A 26,593-nucleotide genomic window follows, 5' to 3' on the forward strand; every position below is an offset into this window, starting at 1 on the left:
CTTGACATAAAAGGCTCTACAAATTGAGGGATTAAGAGCTGCCAGGCTGGGAAGAGATTATTTCTGTATATTACCTTATAATTCACATGTGAAAAACACAACCACTTAAAGCCAAGTAAAACACAATGAAAACAAACATTTTAAGAATTGTAAGTGCTGAAGCAAAAATCAGAAGGCACTAAAAATGGAAAGAAGGACTTTTCAAATGTATTTTAAAACATTCAAATTTATTTTAAAACACATTTTTTAGCATTTAAGATAAAGGGAAAAGTTTTATGTACAAAAGCGTTTAGCAGTTTTAATGGCTTGTGGATTTTTGTCCAAGTCATACACAGAACTTTCTAACACTAATGACATTTGACATTTGTATTAATTCTCCATATGTCTACAGACAAAACAATTGCACCATAAAGTCTGGAGTTTACTCAAGTTCATACTTAAACACCACACTGTTAAAGTTCAAGAATCTTTCCCATGGAGACCAGAAAAAATTTGATTCAACTTTCTGAAGACATTTTTGCAAGTAACAGATACATGTGAGTACTTTGCATAATCATGTCAGTCAGAAGTAGCAGAAGCAGAGTACTCACAGCATGATCTAAAAAGAGGCAGCTGAGCACACTTGAAAAGTATCTATCCACTCATTCTGTTTTAGTAGGTGAGTGCTTTTGCCCAATGGCATAGAAACAGACAACATAGTCCTATTCCTCTGAGTAATCCTTATTACATTATCACATCCAAAACAAAGTGTAATCTATGCCTGAAACATACATGTAGCAGGAAAATTAAGGCAGACAGGCAGTAAATAACTTGCCTAGAGGCACAGCAAGTAATCCAAATCACTAGAACTGTGGATTAGAACATTCCAGACTTCTAGTTTTGTACCAAGAATATAAGAACTACCAGACTGATTTGACCAAAAGATCCACATAGCTCTGCAAAGACCTGATATTCAGTGAATGCTTATGGAAAAGAATAAGTAAGTCATTATTTAGAGCAAACAAATCATATATCTTTTCTTCAATACAGATTCTGAAGCACATATAGGTTATTTAAGAGAGAATTAACACAGTGCAGAGAAGAGTTCCAGTAACACTTACGAGGACTGAACTCCAAAACTAAGGATGGAATGGAATTCCAAGGCAGAGTTCCCCATTCCCTTGCTGATGAAAGCTGAAAGATTTTGCTTCTCTCCTTCCAGAAAAAAACAAATAAATAGATCCACATTAAAATCCAAGTAAGTTGGTAAAGTTTTTATAGCAGTCTAATAGAAGTGAGTCTTCTTTTTACTTTAAATTGATTAGAAAATAATTGTAAACACACCTCACAAGCCAGACCATCTTGTATGATTCCTACTTAAGTAACATTTGCTTCTATTCCCCAAAACAGTAGTTGATTCTCTGTATCTTCTGTTTTCTAAATATTTATACATATTTCTATTTTGGCCTTTTTAATTTAGTTTCTCTTTTTTACTACATCAAAGTCAACACAAAAGTTTAATTAACTCTGAGCGCTAGTTTGTTGATATCTTCTCCAAATGCATATAATTTTTTCTACAGGAAAGATGGAAAGAATTTAACACAAACCAGAAAAATCAGTGAGGACACTGTGAAATCAAGACATCAGCTCAGAAAGGGCTATGACTTTATCCCCAGCTTGATTTGATACTGTCTTGATTGACAGCCAAATGTATTCTTTATTTTAAGTTTTCTGTTGGTATTAGTTAAAACATGTACTGACATATATCCATGGAATAGCTTAAAAATTAAGACAGCAAACCTTTAGCATTTTTCACACTGTAGCCTGATATCCTGACTGTGACAATCTCCAGCCACCTAGCTAGGGACAGGATTTGAGCAACTGCCTCTGCATCCTCACTGAAAACAAAAACAAAAATCAGATTTTAGTTTAACACTCACAAGAATCACCTGAACTTTAAAAACAGAAGACACAATTAGATCCAAACACATGAACTCAGTATTTGCTGGGCTTTACTGGCTTTGTACATTTTGAGCAAACAGCACAAAATTAAGTGTTAGGCTAAATACTAAATCTAGGTAGTTTCTCATTTGATATCAACTCCAAAGAATAGCCAATCAAAAAATGCTTCTTTTTAAAAATAAAAAATTGATTGCCAAAAGAAGTATATTTGGCTGAATAATCAATAAGGAGATATGCGGTCTTTTGTACAGATTAGGAAGCTCAACCCAAGTTTTCCATCCAAAAATTTGAAAACCCAACCAGTCCCAAAATAATTTTTACTTTTTTTTTATTTTTTTTAATTTAAAGTTATGCAATCTGTATTTCACCTGTTTATTTTTTGAGCCTGCAATGGAACGATAGGAATCACAGTATTGCACAGAGATTTGCAAAGTGGACAGAGATACTCTCCATTCTCCAAGTCAAATATCTGTTCAACGTGCAGACGCTGTCGAAAGTTGAGCTGCATTGCTTCAAAGTATCTGCAACATTGAAAAGGAAATTACTAGGAAGTGGAATGGCTCAAATGCGACATGAAAACAAATGTTCAAAGTGTTATTATACGGCAAACACTTACTCAAGAGAAAAAACAAATCTCTTGTTGGATGTGAAAATAATAAAATCTTTGAGCACATAGATGAACTTGCACAAAAATGCATGGTATACCACTGATGGAAAAACGATGGCAAGTTTCCCTTGCCTATAAAATCCTTTTAAATTTCATTAACACTTAACAGACAAGCTGTCCTTACATTTTCTACTCTTCCCTCTTATCTTCAACACAATGAAATGTTGTATCTAATATCTCTAATATGCAACTTATTACAGTAAATTTGAAACAGGAATTGCACATATTGTTATTTAATTTTAGGAAAAAATACTGGTAACAATTCACGAATAATTTATCAGCTACTCACTGCAACGACTGAGTCTCATGACAAGACAATGAAACTGTGGCCTTCTTATAACAGGAAGAGAATTTATATTACGATATCGCATTTCAACTATTTTAAACTCAATAGGAAACTAAGAAATAACTATGATCTTTTTACAGGTTTCGTTATAATTTTGCCCCTTCACTGGATGTAGTAAGCCTTCAAATTTCATTAATGTCTCAGAGGTATTATTACAAACAAAAAGATCCAGCCTTTAAATCTTCTTGTCTGAATACATGCAACTAAATTCGGTCCTAATGTTCTGACTGGGTATGTAGCAACTTAGAGACAGATATGAAATAATCTAACTTGTGCACCGAGGTAATACAAGATTTTTTTTTTGCTTGAAATCATAAATCTTAAGGGAATAAAATAAAATCCCATTCAGGTAATAAGAGAAAATGTGTATGCAGGGGCATCTGCATAAGTTCTAATAAACACAGATTATTTAGAAATGTATTTTGTTACAATCAATAAAATGATACATTTATTTTCCTCACATTCAATCAACTATGTTTTTGCAAGCAACTACCCTTCCTTATACATCGCAACTACAAGGATATTCCATTCATTTGAACTTGTACTGTTTTAAAGGGTTGGCAGTATTTTTAGGCTGCACATAGAGGGGTATGGCAGGCATTGTTTGGAGCAATATTAGTAAGTTAGAATGTCTGTTACGTAATAAATAAAAGACTATACTCAAACCTTCTGTGCCATCCCGTATGAGAAGAGCCTGTTGTCCATTTTAATCCCATTAACCCATACAGCAAGTCATCTTTTCTTAAAAAGAGCAAGGGAACTGAGCTCCAGTGTTGCACTACTTAGATCTACGCAGATGTAGATGGATCTGCCAAGAGCAGATGTATTATACTCAAGGAACATACTTCCGTATCATTTTAAGTGTGTGCACCTATTTATTCTGTACCGATGTTTTATTGCAAAAAAACTATATATACACACATATAGAAAAGTAAATAATAAGCACTAGGAGTTTAGTAAGATTTTTTGAAGTAAAATAGCACAAGTACAAACAACAAACCTCAAGAGATTGTTTATAACATACAACAATAAAGAGTAGCTGTCATTGCATGACCCAACTCTCTATCTGTTGACAATTCACCAAGATTATTTCTATTATTATTTCACACTATTTATCTTGTTTAGACCTTTGTGGAGTCAAATATAGGATGACTCTATTCTGCAAGCTAGGGAACTCAGCCTTTTAATATTCAGGCTGCATTCTAATCCAACACACTTGGTCTAAATTGTGGGTCCCCCAACTCATAGAAATCTAGTAAAGTTTACAACCATTGTATCAATTCTTTGTCCTTATCTCTTATTAAGGGTTTGTTCACCAAAATGGGAGGGGCTGCGAAAAAGTATTGGTAGATTTAACCACTCCTATTCTATTCTAAATGCAAGAATCTCATCTAAAGACCCACTGGAATAACTCAGCTTCATCCTTTAAGTATTGACCTAGTGACAGACCTTCAAAGTACTGTTACTCTTGAATGCTCACCTGTAGGAAGATTCCTACTGGTTCACACTGGACTGCTAAGAGTAAATTCACTAGATACGGTTTCTTATTCTTCACCAGTTTTACACCACTGGTTTTATTTGCATAAATTAGTAATCCTTAGAGATTCTTCTTTCGGTCATAGAGGGCCTTAAAAACTTCTGATGACTATTTTCTTCACCATGTCAAAACATCTCTTATGCCATATTTTATTTTTAGGTGAGTACAAATAGTTGTGATTCCTTAATTAAATATCCACTTACTGTACTGTGTTTTCAGAGTGCACTAAGATGATTTGGAAAATAGATTAATTAAAAATCATTAAAAGGTTGCAAATACACATCCTTACTTCTGCCAGCAGGCTGCATGCATCACATGACCACAGCTTCCTGTGTGTGTCCCACAAGGTAAGTCAGGGTGCATGAAGAGAGGATCTAGTGTATCTAGAAAGACATGGCAGAAAGAAATTATTAAAAGAACAGTAACATAACTTCCCATCAGTAGGATGAGAAATGAACAAGAATATACATAGAACATGAACATTTTTATTTTCCTACAGTTTGCACAGTCACATTAAAACTCCATTTGGCTAACTTTTCCAGACCAATAATCCAGCAGAGCAATCACAAGACAGAACCCACTTGAACTACTGAAGGCTTTCCACTAATTATGAAGAAAGAGACAATAAAATTCAAAAGCAACAGCCAACTGGTTGAACAGCAAAAAGGGCTCTTCCCTCTCCAGGTACTGTTTCAACTTTTTTTATCCTATTCCAGACTGCACTTCTCTCTTTTTAAAATCAAAAGCCAACAGCATCAGGTCTTGAAATTTTTTTTTTTTTTTTTTTTGCCAAAAAGAGAGGAAAAATGCAAAAATGTCAGTGAGTACTTAAATTTCCCTTATACTTCTATTTATTTTCTTCTTTCCCTTAAGTAACTGACCAAAAGTTCTATCACGTTGAATCAACTGCTACTTACAAAGAAATTGTAGTTGGTCTTTGTGTCCCCTGCTACCAACATGCTACTGCGCAAATCTAACTCTTGTGTTAGTATAATTTTCTTGTATTCTTTTTTTTTTCATTTATCAGATGATATCAATCCTTGCTTACACTTTCCTACTTTTTTATATTGTTGCTTTTATTATTTCCCAGACATGGGAGGAAAAAAAAAACCAAACAGAAACAAACACCCAAACCCTTTTTGGGCTGCCATACTGGCCTCTGATAATGTTCATTTATTTCCTCCATATTGGGAAAATTTGCTGTTGTACTTAAATAAACACAAACTGTGAACAGTCCTGGATTTTTTCCAGGGCAACTACTCCTACCAAATCTACATGTTTGATTAAATCTTCTTGTGAGATTGATTTTCCCCAGCAACAAACCTAAACCTTCATACACTTCTCATTTAAGTTTTAAAGTATGGATTTTAGAACAGTTTAAACATTTTCACCTTCTTTTCCTTAAGTAGGGTAAGCCATTCAGCAACCTGACCAAACGTAAAAGTTTAATTGGTTCAAAGGGTCTGAGCTCTAGGTAGAGAACTGCTTGTAGTCTAAAAGAAGAAAAATCACATACCCCCTGAGAGTTCAAGAATTCTGCTCCTATTCTGAGTTAAGGCAGTTGATTTCTGGACACAGGCAGATAACACCATGGCAGCACTTTCCAACTTTACTTCTTGCTCCTCCTGACAAAGAATACAGGTCAAGACCTCTTTCTCAGCAACAGATGGACCTCGTTTGGGACCCAAAGCAATTTTGGAGTAATCAATTGCTGAAGACACGCTGTAAGATCATAAGTGACACACATAGAAAATAATCAGGTGGCTTTTTCTACATAAACTTAATTCTTCCAGGCATCTAACAAGGTCATACACTCCTAGTATTTCTGGTTTTATACCACATTGCTTTACAAAACCAAATGATGACCAAGCAATGAAGAAACTTCTCAATCCTCACTAAAATGCAGTATTCTTTAAAAAGAGAAAGTGGAAGCCAGCTAAGATAAAGTAACACAGTGAAATGGATTCAGATAGCAGGAAATTCAAGAAGCTATATTCAGTGTAGTTTGGATTAAATATATTTCAATCTTACAGACACATTAAAATTGTTTTCCATTCTTGAAGAAAACATATTGAAAATTAATGCCACTACCTTAAAACAATGCTTCATGACACAATAAGCTTCCATATATTTTTAAAATATTCCCCATTCCAAAGTTCAACAATGACTTATAGAAGACAATTTATTAAAGACCAAAGCATATGGAAGTGATCTGTGCTTTTCTTTCAGCAGCTATCTCTATTTTCCAGATTAGTTTTGTGAAGCCCCAATTACACAAAAATTGTGAGCTGTATTACACTCTATTGTTGAAGTATCTCTAGAACAGGAGCAATCCATATCAACAAAATTATAACCAACAGAAACCAAACACCTTCAGTATAAGATTTTAAAACCTAACAAACAGAAATATCAGTGATTTGAGCTACAAGAAGCATGTATTCTTCTTGAAACTTAAGCTTAAGACACATTGGCTTTCAGATTCTTTCCAAATAAAACACTTCAATTTTCATATAAGGTTGACAGTTGCCTCCAAGATTACAGTGGTGTCAGCTCAGCAGGTTTCCAATGATACTTTTTTAAATGTTAATCAATATAAATATCTACCATTTCAAGAACGGATTTTTTTTACAGTTTATCTTATGCTGTCTACAAAGTGATCCACTGTTCTTACATCAGCACACACGTGCTAGTATATATATAATTTTTTAACAGAAGATGACTTAAAAGTAAATAGAGACACAAGTTTGTTGACTGCAATGACACAATCTGTCCCCCGAATCTACTTATGAACTTTATGGAGCATAACGAATTTATGTAGCAGGTAATGAACTCTTCCCACCAGAACTCTGGATGTCTTTTTTCTCACCTTTCTTCCTCCATAATAGCATCTTCTTTCCCCTGAGCCTCCAGTGTGTTTTCATAGAGGAGCTTATGGGTTTCAATAAAATTCCTCTGAAGTGCAGACATCTGGGCCATTATCTTCTGACGGTGCAACCTTGCTGCTTCTGCCTTTCTCTTCCGCTCAGCTTTCTCTTTATCCTGAGTGCTCTGTGTCTTAAAATAAGGGAATAAAGAAATCACAGGCAACTAAGAACATCAAAAAATGAGAAGACTCTTTCCCCGACTATAGGTATTCTAACCACTGACATCAAATTCCTTAACTGACAACACTTTAATGAGGACAAAAAGCTTACTGCTATTTGAAAAATAAACAAAACTCAGATCTTTAAATGCAACTAGGTTAATGAACCTAGTCAGAAGACTGTACTTTTGTGGTCCACAAAAGGTCACTAGTACAATTCCTAGCCCAAAGACAAGATCAATAATACTTGAGCCATTTTAATTAAGTAATTGTCTGTTCTTAAGAAATTTTAGTGAGGTGAGCATCACAAGCTTTCTCCAGTATTCTGTTATTCTCCCCATAAGTGAAACCCCTACTGAATATTCAGTATCTTCCTTACAAAATTGAAGAAAATTTTATCTTGAGATATCGATGACACAACAAATGTAGCAGCTTTTTATGTATCTGTGTATTGTATTTTCATTATTCTTTATGGTACACTGGAAAACTATTCTTCTTCCAGTATTTACTCATCTATCATGTTTTCAAAAAATATAAACAAGGTATTTCTATGCTTTAGAAATGTAGAATTCAAAAAACAGGTAGACTTAATTAAAACATATAGAATCTAACTCCTCCTATTCTATTATTTAAGGGACAAATTCAGCATTATAAACATTGTTTCCATTGACAATACCATTACTTTTTGAGGAAATCAAACAACAACAAATTGCTCCACAAGCAGTGGAACAGTAAGAGACTAATTTCTTACTGACTTCTGTATTTTGTTTGACACCTTATCAGATACCATATGACACCTACCTCAAAAAAGAAACACAGCATATGCTGTGATAAGTTTAGAGCTATGCATGCAATGACCAGCCAAGAGATTGTTTGGCAGCAAGCTGTCGCCAAACAAAATGCGTAAGAGCAAACTGGCCTGTCTTTGCATACTGTCTACGGGTAATTAGATTCTCTTCTGTTCAACTGCCAATGTGAAAATGGGACTGCAGTAATCTTTGAAATCTCCATTTCATTGTGTCACTTGACCACTGGATTAAAAAGTTATTTTGAGCGAAGTGCAAAGAGACTGATAGAATAAATACTTAAGCCTCATGTCTTTACACAATCAGGCAAAGCAGATTAACCTCTTGACAGGGCACGTAAATTACAAGACATCACTTTAAGTGGATTTGTATTTCTAATTACTGTACAATGACAATATAATAGAAAAGGTGGTCAGATCATAAAGACAAGAAACAGAAAGATGAACACAAATTACTTCCTTCACCCCCCTCAGTTGTTTCACTTAACTTGGAAATACAACCAAACCCACACATTAGCTGCTGATAATTCCATGAAACATGTTTAGCTACAAATCCTATTTGTAGACAAGATATCAGAAATTAATTTTAAAAATTCGCATTTTAGGCAACAATTAATTTACTCTCATTATTGAAAATAGCCATTCAAAACATTAAATACAAGGCTTCCATTGAACTTTTATTTTTATTATTACCTCATCACCTTTTGTAGCTTCTGAGGCTGATGCAGCTGCTACTGTTGTCAAACTAGATTTTTCCCTCAGTCTTTTCACCATGTCAAACATCTAAAAATAGAAACTTAGATGTTAAAAATAAAATGCAACTTGGCTCTTATTACAGTATAGATTAATACAATTACAATATTGCGCTATATAAGCACTGGAACAGGGTGCCCAGAGAAGCTGTGGATGCCCCGTCCTTGGAAGTGTTCTTGGCCAGGCTGGATGGGGCCCTGGGCAACCTGGTCTCATGGAAGGTGTCCCTACCCATGGCAGGAGGGTTGGAGTTAAATAATTTTTAAAAGTCCCTTTCTAAGCAAAGATTGACCCAGCTCTTGAAATTAGCAAAGCAAGTACAGTGACTTCTAAGTGTTAACACAGTATTCAAGAAGCCATCTGGTCTGGAGGAAAAAAATGTTGCAATAGATTAAACATCGAGAAATCATTGCAGCTGTAAACACTGGATTGTATGTGGGAATCATAACATCTTCCATAACAGCTTTCTTCATTACTGAAATCAGATCATACTTATCTCTCCCTTGTGTACCTGCAGTATCCAATTGACTGTGTCCTTCTGTGCCTCTAATTGAGGAACACTCTTCAGTTTTTCCAGAAGCATTAATACGTTCACAGCATTTAAGGCTGAGCTTCCCATTCCTTTACAAAGTGAAAAATAGAAGAGGGACTTCATGTATTTACAGCCACACATGCTTTAAAGTATTGCTAATTATATAACACACATACATGAACACAACCTGCCTAGTTACTTTTCTCATTTAATTTCATCTGTTTATTTCATTTATATAAAGTATAATCTATCCCCTTGTAGATCAGTACTTTCTGCTTTAGAAAATCTTTGCTTACTAATTTCTGCTTAAAAAAGAATGCCTTTTCACTTCCAAGGGAAGCAGTAAAGCTCTTGTAGCTTATCTAAGTTTGCTAACAGCTTAGCTTGCATAAGTTTATTTCCATCCCACAAACTCTTATTATTACAGGAATTATTTCCTTCCTTACAACTTGGTGACTAGCTCATAGCGTTCTAGGCCCTTCTCTAACACAAGAATGCTTTAAAACTGAGACCTTTCCCTTCAACAATATTTCTACTGCAGCACATTCTACAAGAAATTAATTTGCACATTTTTAGTAGGGAGACAAATACATTATAAAACAAATTTTTTTTTTTATTAAATCACTTCTCTGTAAGAGCCTTCTTACAAAAATACTGATTATTTTTGCAACCTTTTCGTGTAAATGGGGTTTTGGTTTTTCCAGTTATGCAAAACTAAAGGTGGCAAAGCATTCTCTAGCATCTAATTAATTTGAATTTATGCCTATAGTTGACATGAAGCTTCTTAAATGGAAATACGTTCCATTTAAGATGGACTTAAGATGACACTTCTCTTTGCTCAACAATAAGAAAAAATTAAAAAATAAAGTGAAATAAGAGTATTTTTCAAACTCACATTTCAAACAACATTTTTTAAAAACTAAATAAAGACACTTCAGTAGTTTTATGTATTTATTCACATAGGAGGTACTTAAAACACACACGGATGTGATGTTTAGGAACATGGTTTAGTGATGCATTTGGCAGTGGTGGGTTAACAGTTGGACTTGATCATCTTAAAGGTCTTTTCCAATCTAAACAATTCTTATCTCTCTTGCATCTTACAAGTGACAATTATGTTTAGTTTGATAATGGATTTTTTTTATTTGTTCTTACACAGTGAAGCAGAAACTCTAAATAAGATGAGAGATTATTTAGAAAATGCAGATTCCAATGCCCACTCACTAGTCTTGAATGTAAGATTAGGAAGTGCTTAGTAGAGATTTGAAAAAGAAAAAAGTACAGTCCACAGCCACTAAGTTGCTGTTTCTATTATCACTACGATAGTAAATGAGTAACTTGCAGGTAGTTCAATACTTGTACAGCTCAGGAGTACAAAAGGTGGAGACAGTTTACTTAAATCCACTGCCATTTTTCAAGGATTTCTTAGTTTCCATTTCAACAGTGTTCTTGTGAAGGAAAAAACCATTTTCAGTTATGTAACACTAATATTACTTTCAATTTCTTTCCCACAAAGAGAAACACATATCCTCTTCAATATACCTGGCAATGGGAGCAAAGGAAGCTAGTCCAAACCTGGTTACTTGATTATTAAAAAAAAAATATTTTATCAGGTTTTAATATAAAGCAAAAAGTAAAATCTTTCTGACTCAAATCACTGATTAATTTCTTCTAGTTTATTTATTTTAGAAAATAAAACATACGTGTTGCTTTGTGATAAAAATCAAAGGATACTTCTTCCTCTGGAGACTTGTGTAACTGCTGCTTCTCCTCTAGTAACCCTAAAGAAAGGAGATGGAGCACCTGAAAAAAAAGAGAAAAATACCAGGTGTCATCCAATGTTAGAGATAAGGAAAACTGGCATATATAATAAGAGTGTTTAATATGGTTCTGTACTATATACTGATTATATCCATGATGAAACACCTGAAAAAGTGCAGAGATCATACATGGTAAGTGAAATAAAAATGCACAATATAAATTTACTGCGTGTTAGTTGCACTACAATTAATAAACTTGTACACTCTTCACATTAGTAAAATGTGAAGCTTGTCTTTTTGCTGATATAAATCTATATTTGGTTAATTCCATAATCCAAAAATTACCAGGTAATGCAAAGCAATTAAACAATCCATGCACTCTAATGAACAAAACTGATTATTTCATGTAATCTGTAAATTCAGGTCTATATGTAATTCTATAAATATTAAAAAAACAACTTCCAAAAACAAACAAACGAACCAACCACGCAAAAAAACCCCTTTCAACAGTGTCAGTAATTCCTTTTTTTTTAAAGCATAAAGTCACTGTGGTAAAATGAAATACAAAAATTACTTTATTCCATGACTGAGGCCCCAAAGACATTTATATGCTTACAAAATGAAGCAACTCCAATTTCTGTAAGATTATCAAAGGGTGACTTAATTGCACATGAAGTTTCAAGAAAAAGATGAGGTAAGTAGGATTACGTATTGAAACAGCTTCAGTGATCAGGCAACAAAGGTAGGGAAAAAAATAGAAAATTGGAGAATATTTCCTATTTAATATAATTGTGTACCGTGTTTTTATTTTACAATGGAGATAGATAATTAGAAATATTTTCTTCATCAGTAAGATTTATAAAAGCAGGTTTGGGAACAAGAACTAAATCCTTATCATTCAAAGTTACCTTTACATATTTCGATCTTATCATAAGCAGTTAACATAGTCAGTACAGGAATGGCCATAGGAAGATGACTAAGGCTGACCATACCATTTGAATCATAGCCTCAGTCCAAAAATGGGTTTCCAGTTCCACTGCTCTCTGAAGAAGGGTCCGCAGGATGTGCATCATAACATCACAGTTCAGAATCCTCACCACGTTGCTGAAGGCAGGACTGAAGTCTGGAGGAGGAGGTGGTGGCAATGCTAGAAAACGGAGATAAGCAAATATATTACTGAGCTGGCATTCCACCCAAGACTGCAGGCAAAAAATAGAGAGCACAAAAATACTACTTTCAGTGAAGAAAAACTGGACTTTTGAATTAATAAAACGATGACAAACACAATTGTTCACCTAAGACAGCTGTCATCTTTACCAAAGCTAAGTATTTATATAAACCACAGCTAAGCACTTACATAAACCAAAATTAAGTTCTTATATAAACCACAGGCAAGCTAAACCATCGATCGCAAGTACTTAGTTGTATCTGTAAACACAAATCTTTAATACTTTGCAGTGTCTTATGAGTTATGTATCACTATTAAACATATAGTTTGTGTTTTGCATCAGATATAAAGTCTTCAAGTCATTAAACAAAAGTGAGCAGTGGAGCTTCCAAAGTCTCATACTACAGTGTCACATGTATGGAGCTCTAAATTCTTTCTTCTACAGAGGAATTCTGATCATTTCCAGCTATGTACATTTTCTGAGCTAATACTGAAACTGTGTGATGTGGTAGCTTCTCCTAGAAGCTACCTGGAATCTTAGCATTTACTAACAGCAGCTTATTTAATGCCACAGTCTTTTCCAACCTGGAAGCACTGACTTAAGTCTTCTTTTGGCACCCGGATGCCTATTTTCAGAAAACCTCTGTGAATGCAGTGTCTCTAACTATCAATCTTTTGACAATTCAGACTGAATGAATTATAACAAGTTACTGACAAAGACAATGCAGTCACATAAGAGAATATGTAGGAAGTGCTTGCAACAGAACATGTAGCCTCAGGGGAACACACATCAAATGTAAACAGTTATCCTTTTATTTTGTAACTGCACTACCAATTATATGAATGTGAGTTTCTGACAATTACATCTAAATAATTGCATTTTTTTAAAGTTCTACAAAACCAATACCCCTGATAATGTCTTAGAGTTGCCACAGTGAAAGGGGAAGGCAGAAATTCTGAAGGTGCTGCTGAAAATGCGTCAACTGTATAAATGAACACCGGAGGAAGAAACCAAAAGTCATTCAAACCCCTTTTTCCCCTCTCATTAGTTTTCAGCTGTAATAATCTTCTGAGTTACTTAAAACTGAAAGAAATAAGTTTTTTTTTAAAAGAATGTGATTTCCAATTCAACTGTGTCCCTCCTAAATGACAATGCCAATGTATTCTTTTTCAGTTCCACAGTTTTTCAACTGAAAGGAACCTCAAGCAAATAAAATTCATAAGAATTAATTTTAATCATCTTAAGTATGAAATGCTATAGTGCCTGTGATGGTACACAAAAATCAAAATACACTTTAGAGCAGGAAGTAAAGATTAAGGTATTCAACTGAAAGGTCAATCTAGGAAGAAAAAATAGTTACATCTGTTGTAACTCACAAAAGCAGGTGATAGCTGATTTTATTGAATTGTTCGTTGTACTTATTTGTTCAGCTTACCAAGTCTTCCTCAAAACAACTCAATTAATGCTTGTGACTTGAATGGGTAAAAGTAGACTCGAAAGGGAAATAATATTTGTGTTACAATAGAAACACGGGGGTTTATTGTTTTATGTATTCATAGTTTATAAAGAAAATTTATTTATTAAACTTTAAAGTCTCATTCTTGTATTACAGAATGGATATGAGCACCAGTTCCTGCAACAACCTAATCTACGTGGCATTATTATTTCTCAACATTGGGCTAAAGAAAATACTCACCAAAAAAAAAAATCTAGAATTTTTGCCTCTTTGTTACTTCACCATAAAAACTCTGAGCTGTGCACGAGTTTGTCAGTGGGTACTACAGCTTGTTTGTTTGTCTACATGGAAATTAAACCAAAAATTTCTAAACTCCTATTTTTGTCTTAGATAAGTAAAAATGATAAAAGAAATGTCAGGTGCTAGTTAATTACAATTACTACAAATAACAACAAATTTAATATGAACTCAACTATCCACAATTAAGTCACAAGACAACTCCCAAAGCTCATTATACACATACAAGTACATACACTACCAAATTATCACATTTTTTGAGTCATGAGTTTCAAATTTTTACCTTCATCCTTGTTTTCTTGTTTTCTTCTTTTCTTTTGCGTATGCTCAGCCTACAGAAAAAGCAGTGTCGTTGTATCAGCACCTCTACAGGAGTACCCAATGAAACAATGAGAAATCCTACACTAGAAATCTGGCAAGATATATAGTGAATACCTGGTTGTCTAACTAGAATTTTGTCAGAAATCTGTTTAACAACATCGCATTTTGCATTTAAATTTGTAGTAGAGATAAATAATTGGACATATTTGCTTCCTCAATAACAGTTACAAAAGCAAAGTTTGGGGGTTCCTAGTACAAAGATAATTCTTATCATATTTTGTTCTTAGCTTTAAGAGTTAACAGAGTTAATAAAGGAGTCACCATAGGGGAAACACTAATGCAAACCAAATACCAATTGCAAACAAAATACTAATGCAAACCATTGTCAATTTGTATTGACAATCTTAACTCCATTAAACATTTAGTTTTAAAATTCGCAGCATATACTCTTTACTGAATCAGTTCCTTTATATTCCATCACTTCCTTTGATATGATAAAATTCTTTAAGACATTGATAAGTGTATGCTATTTTTTAACCTTTGAGAGTGAATCTTACACTGCTTACCTTGCTGTGCTGGGTCTTAGTATAGTGATAAAAGAACATATTGAATTCCTTCAAGCACTCATCTTTTAGTTCGTAAACTCCATGGCCAGAGACACCTGGTTTCCTTACAGAGAAATATTTCATGACATACAAATCAGTAATGTATGTTCAGCACATCTTTAAATGTAAACAAACCAGTAACACAATTTATTTTCTAATGCAAGTGGAATAGTGATGGTTACTTCATTAACTTACAAAAAGCGGGGAGTGAGTACATTTATTAGTCCTTAATTTTCAAGACTGTTTACTACTGTTAATTCTCTGGAGCAGCAAACCATTTCTAGTCTATACATCATCTAATGTACATGATATAGCCTCTGAAAATTCTTTTAAACTTTATGGCTTAGAATTTCAGACACTGGATGTTATTGTATAAAATTCATTCCTTTCTTTAACCAAACTACAAAACAAGTAATACAAACAGCTACTTTCCAGTGAGATTTTTTTAAACCATCCATATAATTCTCAAAGTAAAATGCCTAGGTAAATCTATAGCTGTTCTTAATTAAACATAAAAAAGCAAGTCATATGAAATTTAAAATAAAGTATACTAAAATAATTAAAACAAGATAATTTTCTTACAAAAATAGCAGACACTTGAACTAGTTTTTCTCAACTACTACAATTGATTGTTCTATATTTACATGCACATATATATGCACATGTATATAAAATTAACTCCCATCTGAAAATAATGGAAAGTTAGCAACTAAGTAACATTTAAACCAGTTATTAGATGGCAATTGTCAAGGGTACAATGAGAGTTGTTAATGTTCGTAGCCATCTTTGGAAAAAACAACAACAACAACAACAACAACAACAAACCAAAACCCTTTTGAACATTATAGGACATGAGATTACTAAACTCCTGAGACTCCTCAAACTGAATTTGAGGAAAAAGGGTGGCAAAAGGAGAGAAGCAGCAGTAGCTTAGGATAATCTATACACTTTTCTTTCCTATGCATACTTCCAAACATATACTTCAAGACAGCAAAATATTAGCTGAACAAAGACTGTACAGTTCAGCTTGTTTAACCCACATAATCTAAGAGATCTTACTTCACATACAAGCTACTTATGAAACAACATTAAGAACTTACTTAAATGTAGCCACTTTATCAATGACATTCTCCAAGCCAGTTTCATTGTTCTCCTGGTAAAAAATTTAGTTTGGAATAAATATATAAATATCTTCAGTATTACGCTATGTGTAATAAAAATAGGCAAACAGATTTAGATAATTCCCTAATTCATGAATTAATATATTTTGCCCGCTGTTAATCAGAAAGCAGAAATTCATAATTGACAAGTTCCAAGGAAGTATCAAAACCGGATAATATTTTCAGTGAATCACGTAAAACTTTTATTAATAATTGAGCTGATCTCTAGAAACAGGGCAGTGCTTACCCAAACTCAATGGAAGGAAAAATGGAGGTTCAGTTATTTTAAAACCGTGAATGTGGATATTACGATAATATTCCAGGGTATTTAATTTACAATAAAACTGTAGCTTTTTTGCATTAACTGCCAGCCCTGAAAACTTGCACGGACTATAAAATCTAATCTACATCTCTCTGCTTTGCTTGAATTTTCAACAATTGGAATAGAAAGACCGGGAAATCTGTGTTTTCAAATAGATCTGTACGACACCTGACTTTGAATTGATCTGCACAGGTTTAAATGATCAAAATTATAGGATCAAATTTACTGATGGCACACAGGGCCGAATGGAACTCAGCCCCATGGTCCTATAGGGCCAACACAGAAAGTTTTAAAACTTTTCTTTTTGAATTTAGGAGAACTAGTAGGACAAGAGGGCACGGTCTTAAGCTGTGCCAGGGGAGATTTAGGTTGACTATTAGGAAAAAATTTTTACAGAGAGTAATCAGACACTGGAATGGGCTACCCAGGGAGGTGGTGGATTCACCATCCCTGGAGGTTTTTAAGATGAGACCGGATGTGGCACTTAGTGCCATGGTCTAGTAACCACAGTGGTGTTGGATCAAGGGTTGGACTTGATGATCTCAGAGGTCTTTTCCAACCCGGTTTATTCTACGATTCTATGAACTACATCTGAATATTCTAAAAAATTCCACCTCTTAATCAAAAACCATAAGTCCCATATAAGCCTTTCCAGATCCATCCATACTTGAAACTATGACATTTACCTTTCCATCAGTAACGTGTGTAAGCCACTTGGTCATGTTATTTTGTAATTCTGAAACCAACATTTTAGCTTTTAATCAGAAATAAAATGCCTCCATATTAAGATAAGAAAGCTAAAGAAGAAAGACAAACCAAGAAAAAGTAAATGAAGGGAAAAAGTAAATAAATCAGGACTCACATTTTCAGGCAAAGACTTAGTAATTGCACTGTGAGCCATTGGTTCAATACATAACAGATGGATGATCTCTCTCATTATAACATCTTCTTTTGTCACATTGCTGATTCCAGGAACATATCTTTCCCCTGTCAGAGTGAATCAAAAGGAGAATGGCAAATATAACAGGTATAAAGCAAATCTGAATTTTCTGCAGTGATAATGCTATTGCTGGCATGTTTCATTTCCATTTGTCAGAAACCTGTCTCAACTGTATGAGAGTAAAAAAGCCTAGCTTCCTAACAAAATGGGCAAGATGGACTTTCTCTTCATAGTCTACTTTAATGTCAATTATGATGTTATTTAACAACCTTTTTCACTATGCAACCCCTATTGTTTCTAGTTGACAAATATTTGTGTTACTGGATCATATATTTAAAATAGGCACTCTCCAGCATACTCTCCATATTATCTATGTTAAATAAAGTCATCAAGTCAATTTTGTCCAATTAATAATCTATTACTACAACGAGAGAACTGAAACTTACCCACAACATAGATGAGAATCTGTAGCATCTCTTCTATTAAAATGTTATATTGTTTGATTAAATCCTACAAGAGTTAGAGAAATCAGTTTAAAAGAAAACCATAAAACTGCAGGAAAATCCATCAAATGACACTGAGCTCAGCCTTCAGATCTACTATTTCAGTGAAGCACCATACTGTAAGAAGAAACTTCCAACAAGTCGGAAAAAGTGTCTGCACTTGTAGAGGAAATTTTACTCAGCAACTGAAGTGCAAGATTCACAGGCAGGAAAAGAAACAACAGCTAAAAAAGTACCCCAAATGAAGGGTTATACCAAAGTTCAAGTCTCAAGAAGTAGCTTAACAACCCAAGAAACTTCCAGCCAAAATAAAAGCACGTAACATAGCCTAAAAGACATGGAAATTTTATAGTGAAGTTATTTACACGGATTTTGGTAGACGCTCTATGAAATAAAGGTCAAAGGGAGCAAAATCTGTTTGCTAATTTTGAGTAAGCCTCTACAAATTCCAAATACAAAATCATTTGTCTAACCACTAGCTCCAGTGTTTACTGAGTTCTAGTGTGGTCATAAAATGGAGTTATCAACAGTAGCTAGTTTTTATTATTAATGTTTTGTATACTCAAAGCTGACAAACTACCCATCAGGAAAACTTGCTACTTACCTGATCTTTGGTGGGTTTGATCTTTTTGAAAGCATCAGCAAGCTCGTATCTCTGCAGCATCAACAGGAGGAACTGGTTTGGATCCATAAGAGATGCACCTATCTATCAAAAAAACCAAACTAATAAGAACATCAGTTACTATTACAGTTATTCAGTCATTAAAAAAAAATTGCCTTTCACCAAGACAAAAAATTTAAAATCTTACAAATTTAATTAATATAAATTTTAAAAATTACATTTTTCTTAAATTCCAATAAAGTTTTATAAGACAAGAAGGCATTGATTCAAAACATTATACCTGGAGCATGATGATGTCTTTATCATACATCTCTTCTCTGCATTTAACATCTTGATAATAGAATACCTGAGAAACAGGAAAACAAAATTTGAGATATAAAGTAACGCACTATCAAATATGCACCAGTTAATCTCTGAGGCTTTTTTAAACTGTACCACATCATTACTGAGAAAAGGAAAGTCCATATTTCTTTCAAAATAAATGTGTACTTTGACGGAAGTGCTAAATGTTTTTTCACCTATGCAGAGAAAGTCTATGCCATACTTCATACCCCATTCCAAGAGAACATAATTCTAAAGGCTGCTACTGATTAAAGAAGAAAGATCCTCCTTCTCCCCCAGTTCTCAGAAAGACAATTCTACAGGGTGCTACCAATATTTACTTTGATTTCACCAAAGGGTCCTGTGCAAAATCAGCAGAGAATTTCTGCCATCAAAGGAACAAAAAAAAAAAACCAAAGTCAAGCCAAAGCAGGTAAATGCAAGGCTAGACTCTTCCTTCTACATTTAGTTTTGCAATAAAAGTCCCAAGTATTAAAAAATGTTTGTCCTATATGGCTCTCAAAACTATGATACTGAAATAGTTTAACTTTTGCATGTAGTAATTTCCATACACCAAGAGAAACTTCTAACAACAGTACTAACAATACTTATGCAGTGATTATGAGATCTGAAAGTAGCTTACAAGTAGACACCGGTCACATCACTACTGTTTCAAAGAGTAAGAAACACTCATAACAGAGATGAAAATACTTATCTAAGGCAGGGTGCAAGGAGACAAGCCATTACTGAAGCTGGAAATAAAACCAAGTAATCTAAATTCCCACCTAGAAACCTTTCTATTTAGTGTAGGAGTGACCCCTGTGACCCCTCTATGCACTGGATGAAACCACCCTTGGGAGCATGACTGAGAAACCCTTGCATACACCTTAGGACCAACTTGCCACTGAAAATGGTAAGGGAGTACCTGGCTTATCAGAGAGAGTCCATTCCTTCTCCACATCTCTGCAGCAACCTGAGCCACCAAGACAAGACATCGCAAAGGATATTCTACTAGCAGCTCCACTTGAAATTCTTCCTGGAATTTAAAAACAAAAAAAATAGAAAAAAGAAAAAAATCAACTAACAGTAAGTCTGTTCATTATTTCAGAAGGGTAAGTTCTAGTGAACAAAGACATATTGACAGCTGCAAAATAACTTGTGTGTGAGCCATAAAGGTTACAGGACATAATTTTAAGCCTTTTCTTCCCAGAGCATAAATCACAAGAAGCATCTGGGGGGGGGGGAAATCTTACAGGAGAAACAAACTCGTGCAATCTTGAGATGGTTCCTGTCTTGCTTAATCGCACATGAAGACCTACAAAAATCAACAGGAAGAAAAATTAGAAAATAAAATCAGTGAAGGTTCTCCTCCAACTCTTTCTAAAAGTTAGCTAAATAATCTACATCTCAGAGAATTACAGAAAAACGTCAGTTTATTTAGACTTCACAGTTTACTTCTTTTTTTAAGATAGAAGATCTACATTATCACAACAGTTCTCACCAGTCTACTCATTAAGTGAATTAATTAACACCATTTAAACTGAGGTGCTAAATAGTATTAGCAAAATTTTTATTTCACATTTAAATCACATGTCAGTAGTGAATGAATTTCAAGTCTACAAGGCTTAACAGATGGTATCTTGATATCAAATGATGTGATAGAGAATCTACAGCTTAATAGCATATGATTTCATTTGTTTTCTACAGAAAGCGGTGATCACCCACTGCTGTGGTCCTTTGTATTCTGACTGGAAATCTGTCCTGTCATGGTGCAAACATATGTCTTTTAGGAGGAGCATTTTAACAGTCCTAAGATATACATGGCTGGAAAATAAATTTGAGATACAGTAATAATGAACATTCATTTAGACAAAGCAAGTAGAAATAGAAACAGAACCACATAAATTCAAATAGTCCAGAGAAAACTGATGATCTCATTAAAAATGGAACATTTTCCTTCTTGTCTTCTTTCTCTCTCTCCTGTTTAAAAAAAAATCTTCTGGCCTCCACAGCAAATGTTTTTTTGAGAAAAACTTTCCCATAGTGGGACACATGGAGAACACATTTGCCTTATCACAAGAATGTCAGAAAGTCAGAGAGCAACTTATCTGTGAAACACTGAATCCAAATGCCTTTTGGAGTAAAGAAATACAGATGGATGATAAACACAATTTAAACAGCAATCAAAATACACCACCTACCAGCAAGAGTCCTAGACAGTGGCAAATGTATGCTGACAGGATCTGCAGACACTCTGTAAGGTCTGCTCTCCAGGGTATGGCCACATAAGTGAAACACTGTCTTTTCCCGAGAGCGACCATTTGTGCTGCACCTCATCACAGCTTTATGGCATTCTCTGTAGGCCCTGAGCAACAGCTCTTCCTAGAATTTAAAGTAAATACATACGTTATATTTCAAAATCATGCAGTCCATCCCTTCTCTCTTTGTCACAACGTAGATTAATTCTCTCAGAGTCATTTTTTTGTTGAAATTATGTTGAACAATAGTGAGTTTTTTAAAAAAGCTGCTATTTAAAAAGCCCTGAGGAATATTCACAGAAGGCACGCTTGCAAGAATCCCAGGACACTGATATACTTACATCACAGGCACACCACTCCTGGAACATCAAAAGAATGTTCTTGAGCTGCATCTGTATAGCAATAGCTGCTTCCCAGTCAGGGTCCACCTCAATGTGCTGACCAATCTGTCTTTTTATCTCTTCCATTCCCTGAAATGGAGATTTCACAAAATACTCAAGCTAAATCAGTGATCACAGGCCTAAAACAACACAAAATCCCACAAGCAAATGGTAAAATCCAGGTTGTTTGGATACATGTAGCTAAAACTGGTACTATTTCTGTAAAGTAAACATGACTTTTTCACCCACAGAAGACAGGGACTGAAGAATTTGCCACCATAATTGCATGTTTATATCCACAATATTCTTATGGACAAAAAGAGGAACAAACAGAAGAGCTGTAATACCTCTATAATAGAATATTAGAAAGAAATTATTTAAATGCATTGTACCTGCATGCAAGTTAGAATCCTTAGGAAAGAAACAAATCCTTCCAAAAAACGCTCCCTCAGGCGGTCTGTCCATAATGTAGGCTTGCTGACTAAGACATACCTGTCCCCAAAGAAAACATTATCATCCTTTGCCCAGACTTCTCTTCTGCGTATGCTTATATTTCAAGTGGTTTTTTGGTTTAATACAATCAACCTCATTGTCACATTTACATCACCCTCCCCACCTCAAACTACCCAGAAAACCTTCATCAAATACTAGAGTTGCTAGTAGTTTGGTGTGACTCCATAATTTGAAATTAACAGATTTTTTAAATTCCAAGGTATTTGGGGTGGCTTGCTTTTACATTACTCAATTTATTAGACTAATTTGGTACCTATATGAGTAGAAAATCCTATGGAAATAAGGATTATACAGCTTTCTCAGAATGACAGTGAATAGGAGCCAAATTTCCCATACTTCGATATATTTTATTTATTAATGTGTTATATATAATTGTACCAGTGAAAATCAAAAAATTGTCTTTATAGAATAAAACTTTGTTATTTTAAGTTTTCACTGAAAAAAAACTCATTAAAATTTCACGTGTGTTTTTGAGGGATTTGGTTTTGGGTTTGGTTTTAAAGCAGTTTCATCATCAGTTTCTGAATTGAAACACCTCGTCCTCCTACCAATTTTCTTAGAATTGCTTTAGCTTCTCAGCTTTACACCTACCTGAGGTCATATATTACTGCATATACCCGATTCAGTTTGTCCTGACTGTAGCCTTGGAAGTTGAACTTGTCATTTTTGTCTAGGTACTCTGGAAGCACTTCTAGGAGTGTCTCTGTAATGGTGGTGATTACATTTTGCTCTTCAATAAGATGTCGGGCCTGCAAGAAGAAAACGAAAATTTTTTCTTCCTACTGTTTTGTTGAGGAGAATTGGCAAAATACTTTTTCCTTTGAATTCAGTCTTTCTGATTAGAAATTATTTTAAGCATTTGCTAAGAGTCCAAGATAAAAAAACCTCAGTATTTATTATGTAGGAACATAGCTGCTATCAACTTCGTATGTTTGTTCAACTCTGACAGCAACTATATATAATGGATATGTTATTTTTTTTCTTGAAAGATCATGAAGGAAAGAACTTTTACATTAGTATTTCAGGCAAGAAACACATAACCTTTAAAACCTACAGGTATATTTCCACATACACAGAGGATTTAACATATTTCACCCCCACAAAAAGACATTTAACCATTTTCTATCCCCTTGCCCCGTTTTTAAGGTTACATAAGAAGGTAAATGTGAATAGTAAATAAATACAGAGAGTTAATGCAGACTATGATGTGCCTAAAACTTATACTTATTTGCATTCCTTCTACGTTCTGTAAGGAATTTTCACATCAACTCAAGCTCCTGCTTTCATACTGGCCTGTAACAAATCTCAAAATCATTCATATTCAAACTCAGCAATGCATAAAGACTCTCTGCCAAGCACAACAGTCTGCAAAGGTGGTATTGCTAGCAATTCTCAAACTTGTTTTGCATTTCTTGCAGAGACAGGCTGTACATACCAGAGTGGGTACGGTGAACATCTGAACTGAGAGTGCTGTCACGGAGAGAACTCTGTCGTGATCATCACTAATGTATTCCTTTTGCAATGCCTTGTAATACTAGAAAAAGATAATATCGGGAACATTAAACGAATGTTAATAAAAATGCTTACTTTTTTATTTACAAGAATTACATCTCAGTGTCCTTCTTCCTACCTAATAGAAGCAGTTCGGACTACAGAAACAGCACAATGTCCTCAATCCACCAAAGCAATTCAGTATAGGCCCCACTGTCTTAATACTGAAGATAAGCACAAATTTAACTGATTTGTCAGACTGGAACCAAAATTTTTTTTCTTCTACAAACAATATTCCCCAAGAAAAAATATTCAATATCTGAAAAAAAATCCATGTAGCCATTAACTTATTATAAAACAAATCTTCCTCCTGCAGTGAGCTGCATGGATAGTTATTCAACAGCTGTCTATAAAAGACATGTACAATGAGTAACGCAAGTCTTTGTTTGCTTTGTTTCAGTCCAGAGAAAACCATAACATGTCAATTGTCTTTATCAGAATTAAAAGGTCTCACCTTAAAAGAAAAAACACTTTGTCTTACATTTTGTATATTTATAAACTATTGTATCTAATTTTCAAAAAGAAAGGCCAGTTTCAGTTGCAGTTCACCTGCCATTTCAAAAAATACATGGAATACTAACAGCATTCAAGTATATATACCTACATGATTCTAAGAAACAAACCAGTGACATGGGAATTAATTAATTGCATTCTATAAAGGCTGAGCTAGTTATTAAAGCTCTGCTTGTTGAAAATTCCTTATTTATACTGAAACAATTTTCAGTTTGGGGGGAAATTTTACAAAGCTAGTACAAATTCATAGTATAAAAACTAAATAACCATTTACCTTCACAAATTCCACAGCAAAAAGTTTTTTGTATTCCATTTCCATGAAAAAACTACTGAAGATAAGCTCATGGAGAACCTTCCTTGCCCCTGCAAAAAGCCAATATAGTGCTCGTCACTTTGTCATACTAAAATGCAGCCTTTTGTGTAAAAAAGGAACCAATTACTAAACTATAATTAAAAATCATTATAAGCCTTGAAATGGTTACAAAGTATATGAGGAAAGTTATTTTATTCTGGTTTTGACATTTATCAGTACACACTTAAAACACTGAGTAAGCACCAAGTTACTCAAAGGCTACATCTTGTGAAAAGATTTTTCAAAATATATAAAGCAGGAAAAATTGAGGGGGCAAATATATACCCCAAATATCAATTAGCTCAGCTGTAAAAATAAAGGCTGTATAAAAACCATAATATAAAAACTATAAAGAAATGTAATTCTACCTGCTTAGCACTTACTTTTATCCATTTGCTACACACACATGAAAAATTAATTTGCCTCTTCAGTTTAGAGCAACGTGGATATACAAACCTTTATGAAGTTTTGCATCCCATAGCATCAACTTGCTTATAAAGCACGGCTTTTCAGATCCAGCTTCTTCTTTGAGACATATTTGACAAAAGATCTGACGAAAGTCACCTATAGGGAGAAAACTATTCATTTGTACAAGAATGGCTTGATAATTAAATTATATGGCCCAAGAAAATGAGAACTACAGAATTCTGTTCTTTAAAAGAAGAAAAAAAGAAGGCACTTCAGTATGAATTATTTTTAACAATGTTTTTTCTCAATGAATATACTCCCACATACCCTTTCCTTTACTAATTTCTTCCAAATATTCTTATCTGAATTATTTAATAAATCCTGTGATGTATAAGAGTTATTTTAAAATTAAAATCATTTAGATAGCTTTGCAAAGCAGATCCATAAGAAGAATTCACTATGTCTGCACAGAAATGCACAGGCTAGGCAAGTCTAGGCTGGCCCCTGCCTTGGGCCTTGAAAGTCAGTCCTTTGTAGAAATTCAGAAATTATTTTACATTTTCTTGCACCTATCACTAAATACAGTACTTGCTGAAGCAGTTTTGGGGATCAACATTTCCAGTCACCTGTGCGTTATTAACTTCAGAAATGAAGCCTTATATTACTAATTTGAAAAGTGTCATGAATCAAGTTCCTGACAACCTGGAAATAAACATTATAAAATGTTTCTTGATCCATATTCTACCACATCCATATTCTATCCTGTTTTCCAGCAAAAACGGGAAAAGAACAGGAACTACCAGACCACAAAAACATTCCAGTTGAGTACAGAACCTCAGGCTCTTAAAGCCTCTATGGATATAATCCAGAACAACAAGGACAGGAATGCTTGACTTCAGTCTTTGTACCTAAAAACTCTCTTTACACATACTGAAGTGTCCATTGACCTACAACAATTTCCTAACTCAAAATGCTACACTCAACATGGGATACTCTTTTTAAGTTTTAGTTTAACTCATAAGCTAAAAAGGTAATGCTTAAAACCCTAAAGTTTCGGGAATTTGCTGGAGCACTGGACACCAACTTGCCTATAATCACACAGAGCTGTCACTTGCCATTTTAGATAACATCATGAAATTGAAAATATAAAAAACTATTCAGGAAGAAAGCTGTGGGTAAAAATCAAACTTTCACTAGAAACTTTGAAACAAACCACATAGTCAAAAACTTGTACTGATTAAAAGGACTGAGGAACTCAGACCAGTAAGAAAATACCATCGGTGAAAAAAAATGCAAATTTGAAAAGAACAGAAAGCTAAAATTTGTAAGCTACCGTAAAGAATTACAAAAAAGTACAATTCTGATTTTTGTATTTCAAGGGAAAGATTGTCAAGTGTTCAGACAAGAAAAAGATAAGAAATTCACTCTATTATCCTTACAGAAGAGGCTAAAGCCAGATTTAGAAGGAGGATAAGCAGT

The 26,593-nt window shown here is 34.2% G+C and overlaps 1 protein-coding gene across 5 annotated transcripts in view; it reads right to left on the reverse strand.

The window, feature by feature from the left end:
• UBR1 (ubiquitin protein ligase E3 component n-recognin 1) overlaps nucleotides 1-26,593 on the reverse strand; it is a 73,146-nt gene that overhangs the window by 14,790 nt on the left and 31,763 nt on the right. For 3 of the 5 annotated variants that reach the window (XM_027706936.1, XM_027706931.1, XM_027706953.1), the window contains exons 9-34: nucleotides 25,163-25,270; nucleotides 24,629-24,717; nucleotides 23,726-23,824; nucleotides 22,882-23,039; nucleotides 22,170-22,269; nucleotides 21,739-21,867; nucleotides 21,341-21,521; nucleotides 20,393-20,454; nucleotides 20,065-20,175; nucleotides 19,099-19,164; nucleotides 18,801-18,902; nucleotides 18,140-18,203; nucleotides 17,616-17,740; nucleotides 16,372-16,424; nucleotides 15,233-15,335; nucleotides 14,629-14,677; nucleotides 12,416-12,570; nucleotides 11,367-11,466; nucleotides 9,643-9,752; nucleotides 9,072-9,161; nucleotides 7,358-7,545; nucleotides 6,008-6,213; nucleotides 4,781-4,874; nucleotides 2,310-2,462; nucleotides 1,780-1,877; nucleotides 1,101-1,194 (exon numbers count right to left, since the gene is read on the reverse strand). In XM_027706936.1, the coding sequence (XP_027562737.1) occupies nucleotides 1,101-1,194; nucleotides 1,780-1,877; nucleotides 2,310-2,462; nucleotides 4,781-4,874; nucleotides 6,008-6,213; nucleotides 7,358-7,545; nucleotides 9,072-9,161; nucleotides 9,643-9,752; nucleotides 11,367-11,466; nucleotides 12,416-12,570; nucleotides 14,629-14,677; nucleotides 15,233-15,335; nucleotides 16,372-16,424; nucleotides 17,616-17,740; nucleotides 18,140-18,203; nucleotides 18,801-18,902; nucleotides 19,099-19,164; nucleotides 20,065-20,175; nucleotides 20,393-20,454; nucleotides 21,341-21,521; nucleotides 21,739-21,867; nucleotides 22,170-22,269; nucleotides 22,882-23,039; nucleotides 23,726-23,824; nucleotides 24,629-24,717; nucleotides 25,163-25,270 (2,887 nt within the window). The remainder of the gene's footprint in view (nucleotides 1-1,100; nucleotides 1,195-1,779; nucleotides 1,878-2,309; nucleotides 2,463-4,780; nucleotides 4,875-6,007; nucleotides 6,214-7,357; nucleotides 7,546-9,071; nucleotides 9,162-9,642; nucleotides 9,753-11,366; nucleotides 11,467-12,415; nucleotides 12,571-14,628; nucleotides 14,678-15,232; nucleotides 15,336-16,371; nucleotides 16,425-17,615; nucleotides 17,741-18,139; nucleotides 18,204-18,800; nucleotides 18,903-19,098; nucleotides 19,165-20,064; nucleotides 20,176-20,392; nucleotides 20,455-21,340; nucleotides 21,522-21,738; nucleotides 21,868-22,169; nucleotides 22,270-22,881; nucleotides 23,040-23,725; nucleotides 23,825-24,628; nucleotides 24,718-25,162; nucleotides 25,271-26,593) is intronic. The other 2 variants (XM_027706947.1, XM_027706940.1) reach the window with 1 other exon arrangement.

Source organism: Neopelma chrysocephalum, unplaced genomic scaffold, assembly GCF_003984885.1.
Source record: "Neopelma chrysocephalum unplaced genomic scaffold, ASM398488v2 Primary Assembly neopelma1_24, whole genome shotgun sequence".
NCBI classification, from domain to species: domain Eukaryota; kingdom Metazoa; phylum Chordata; class Aves; order Passeriformes; family Pipridae; genus Neopelma; species Neopelma chrysocephalum.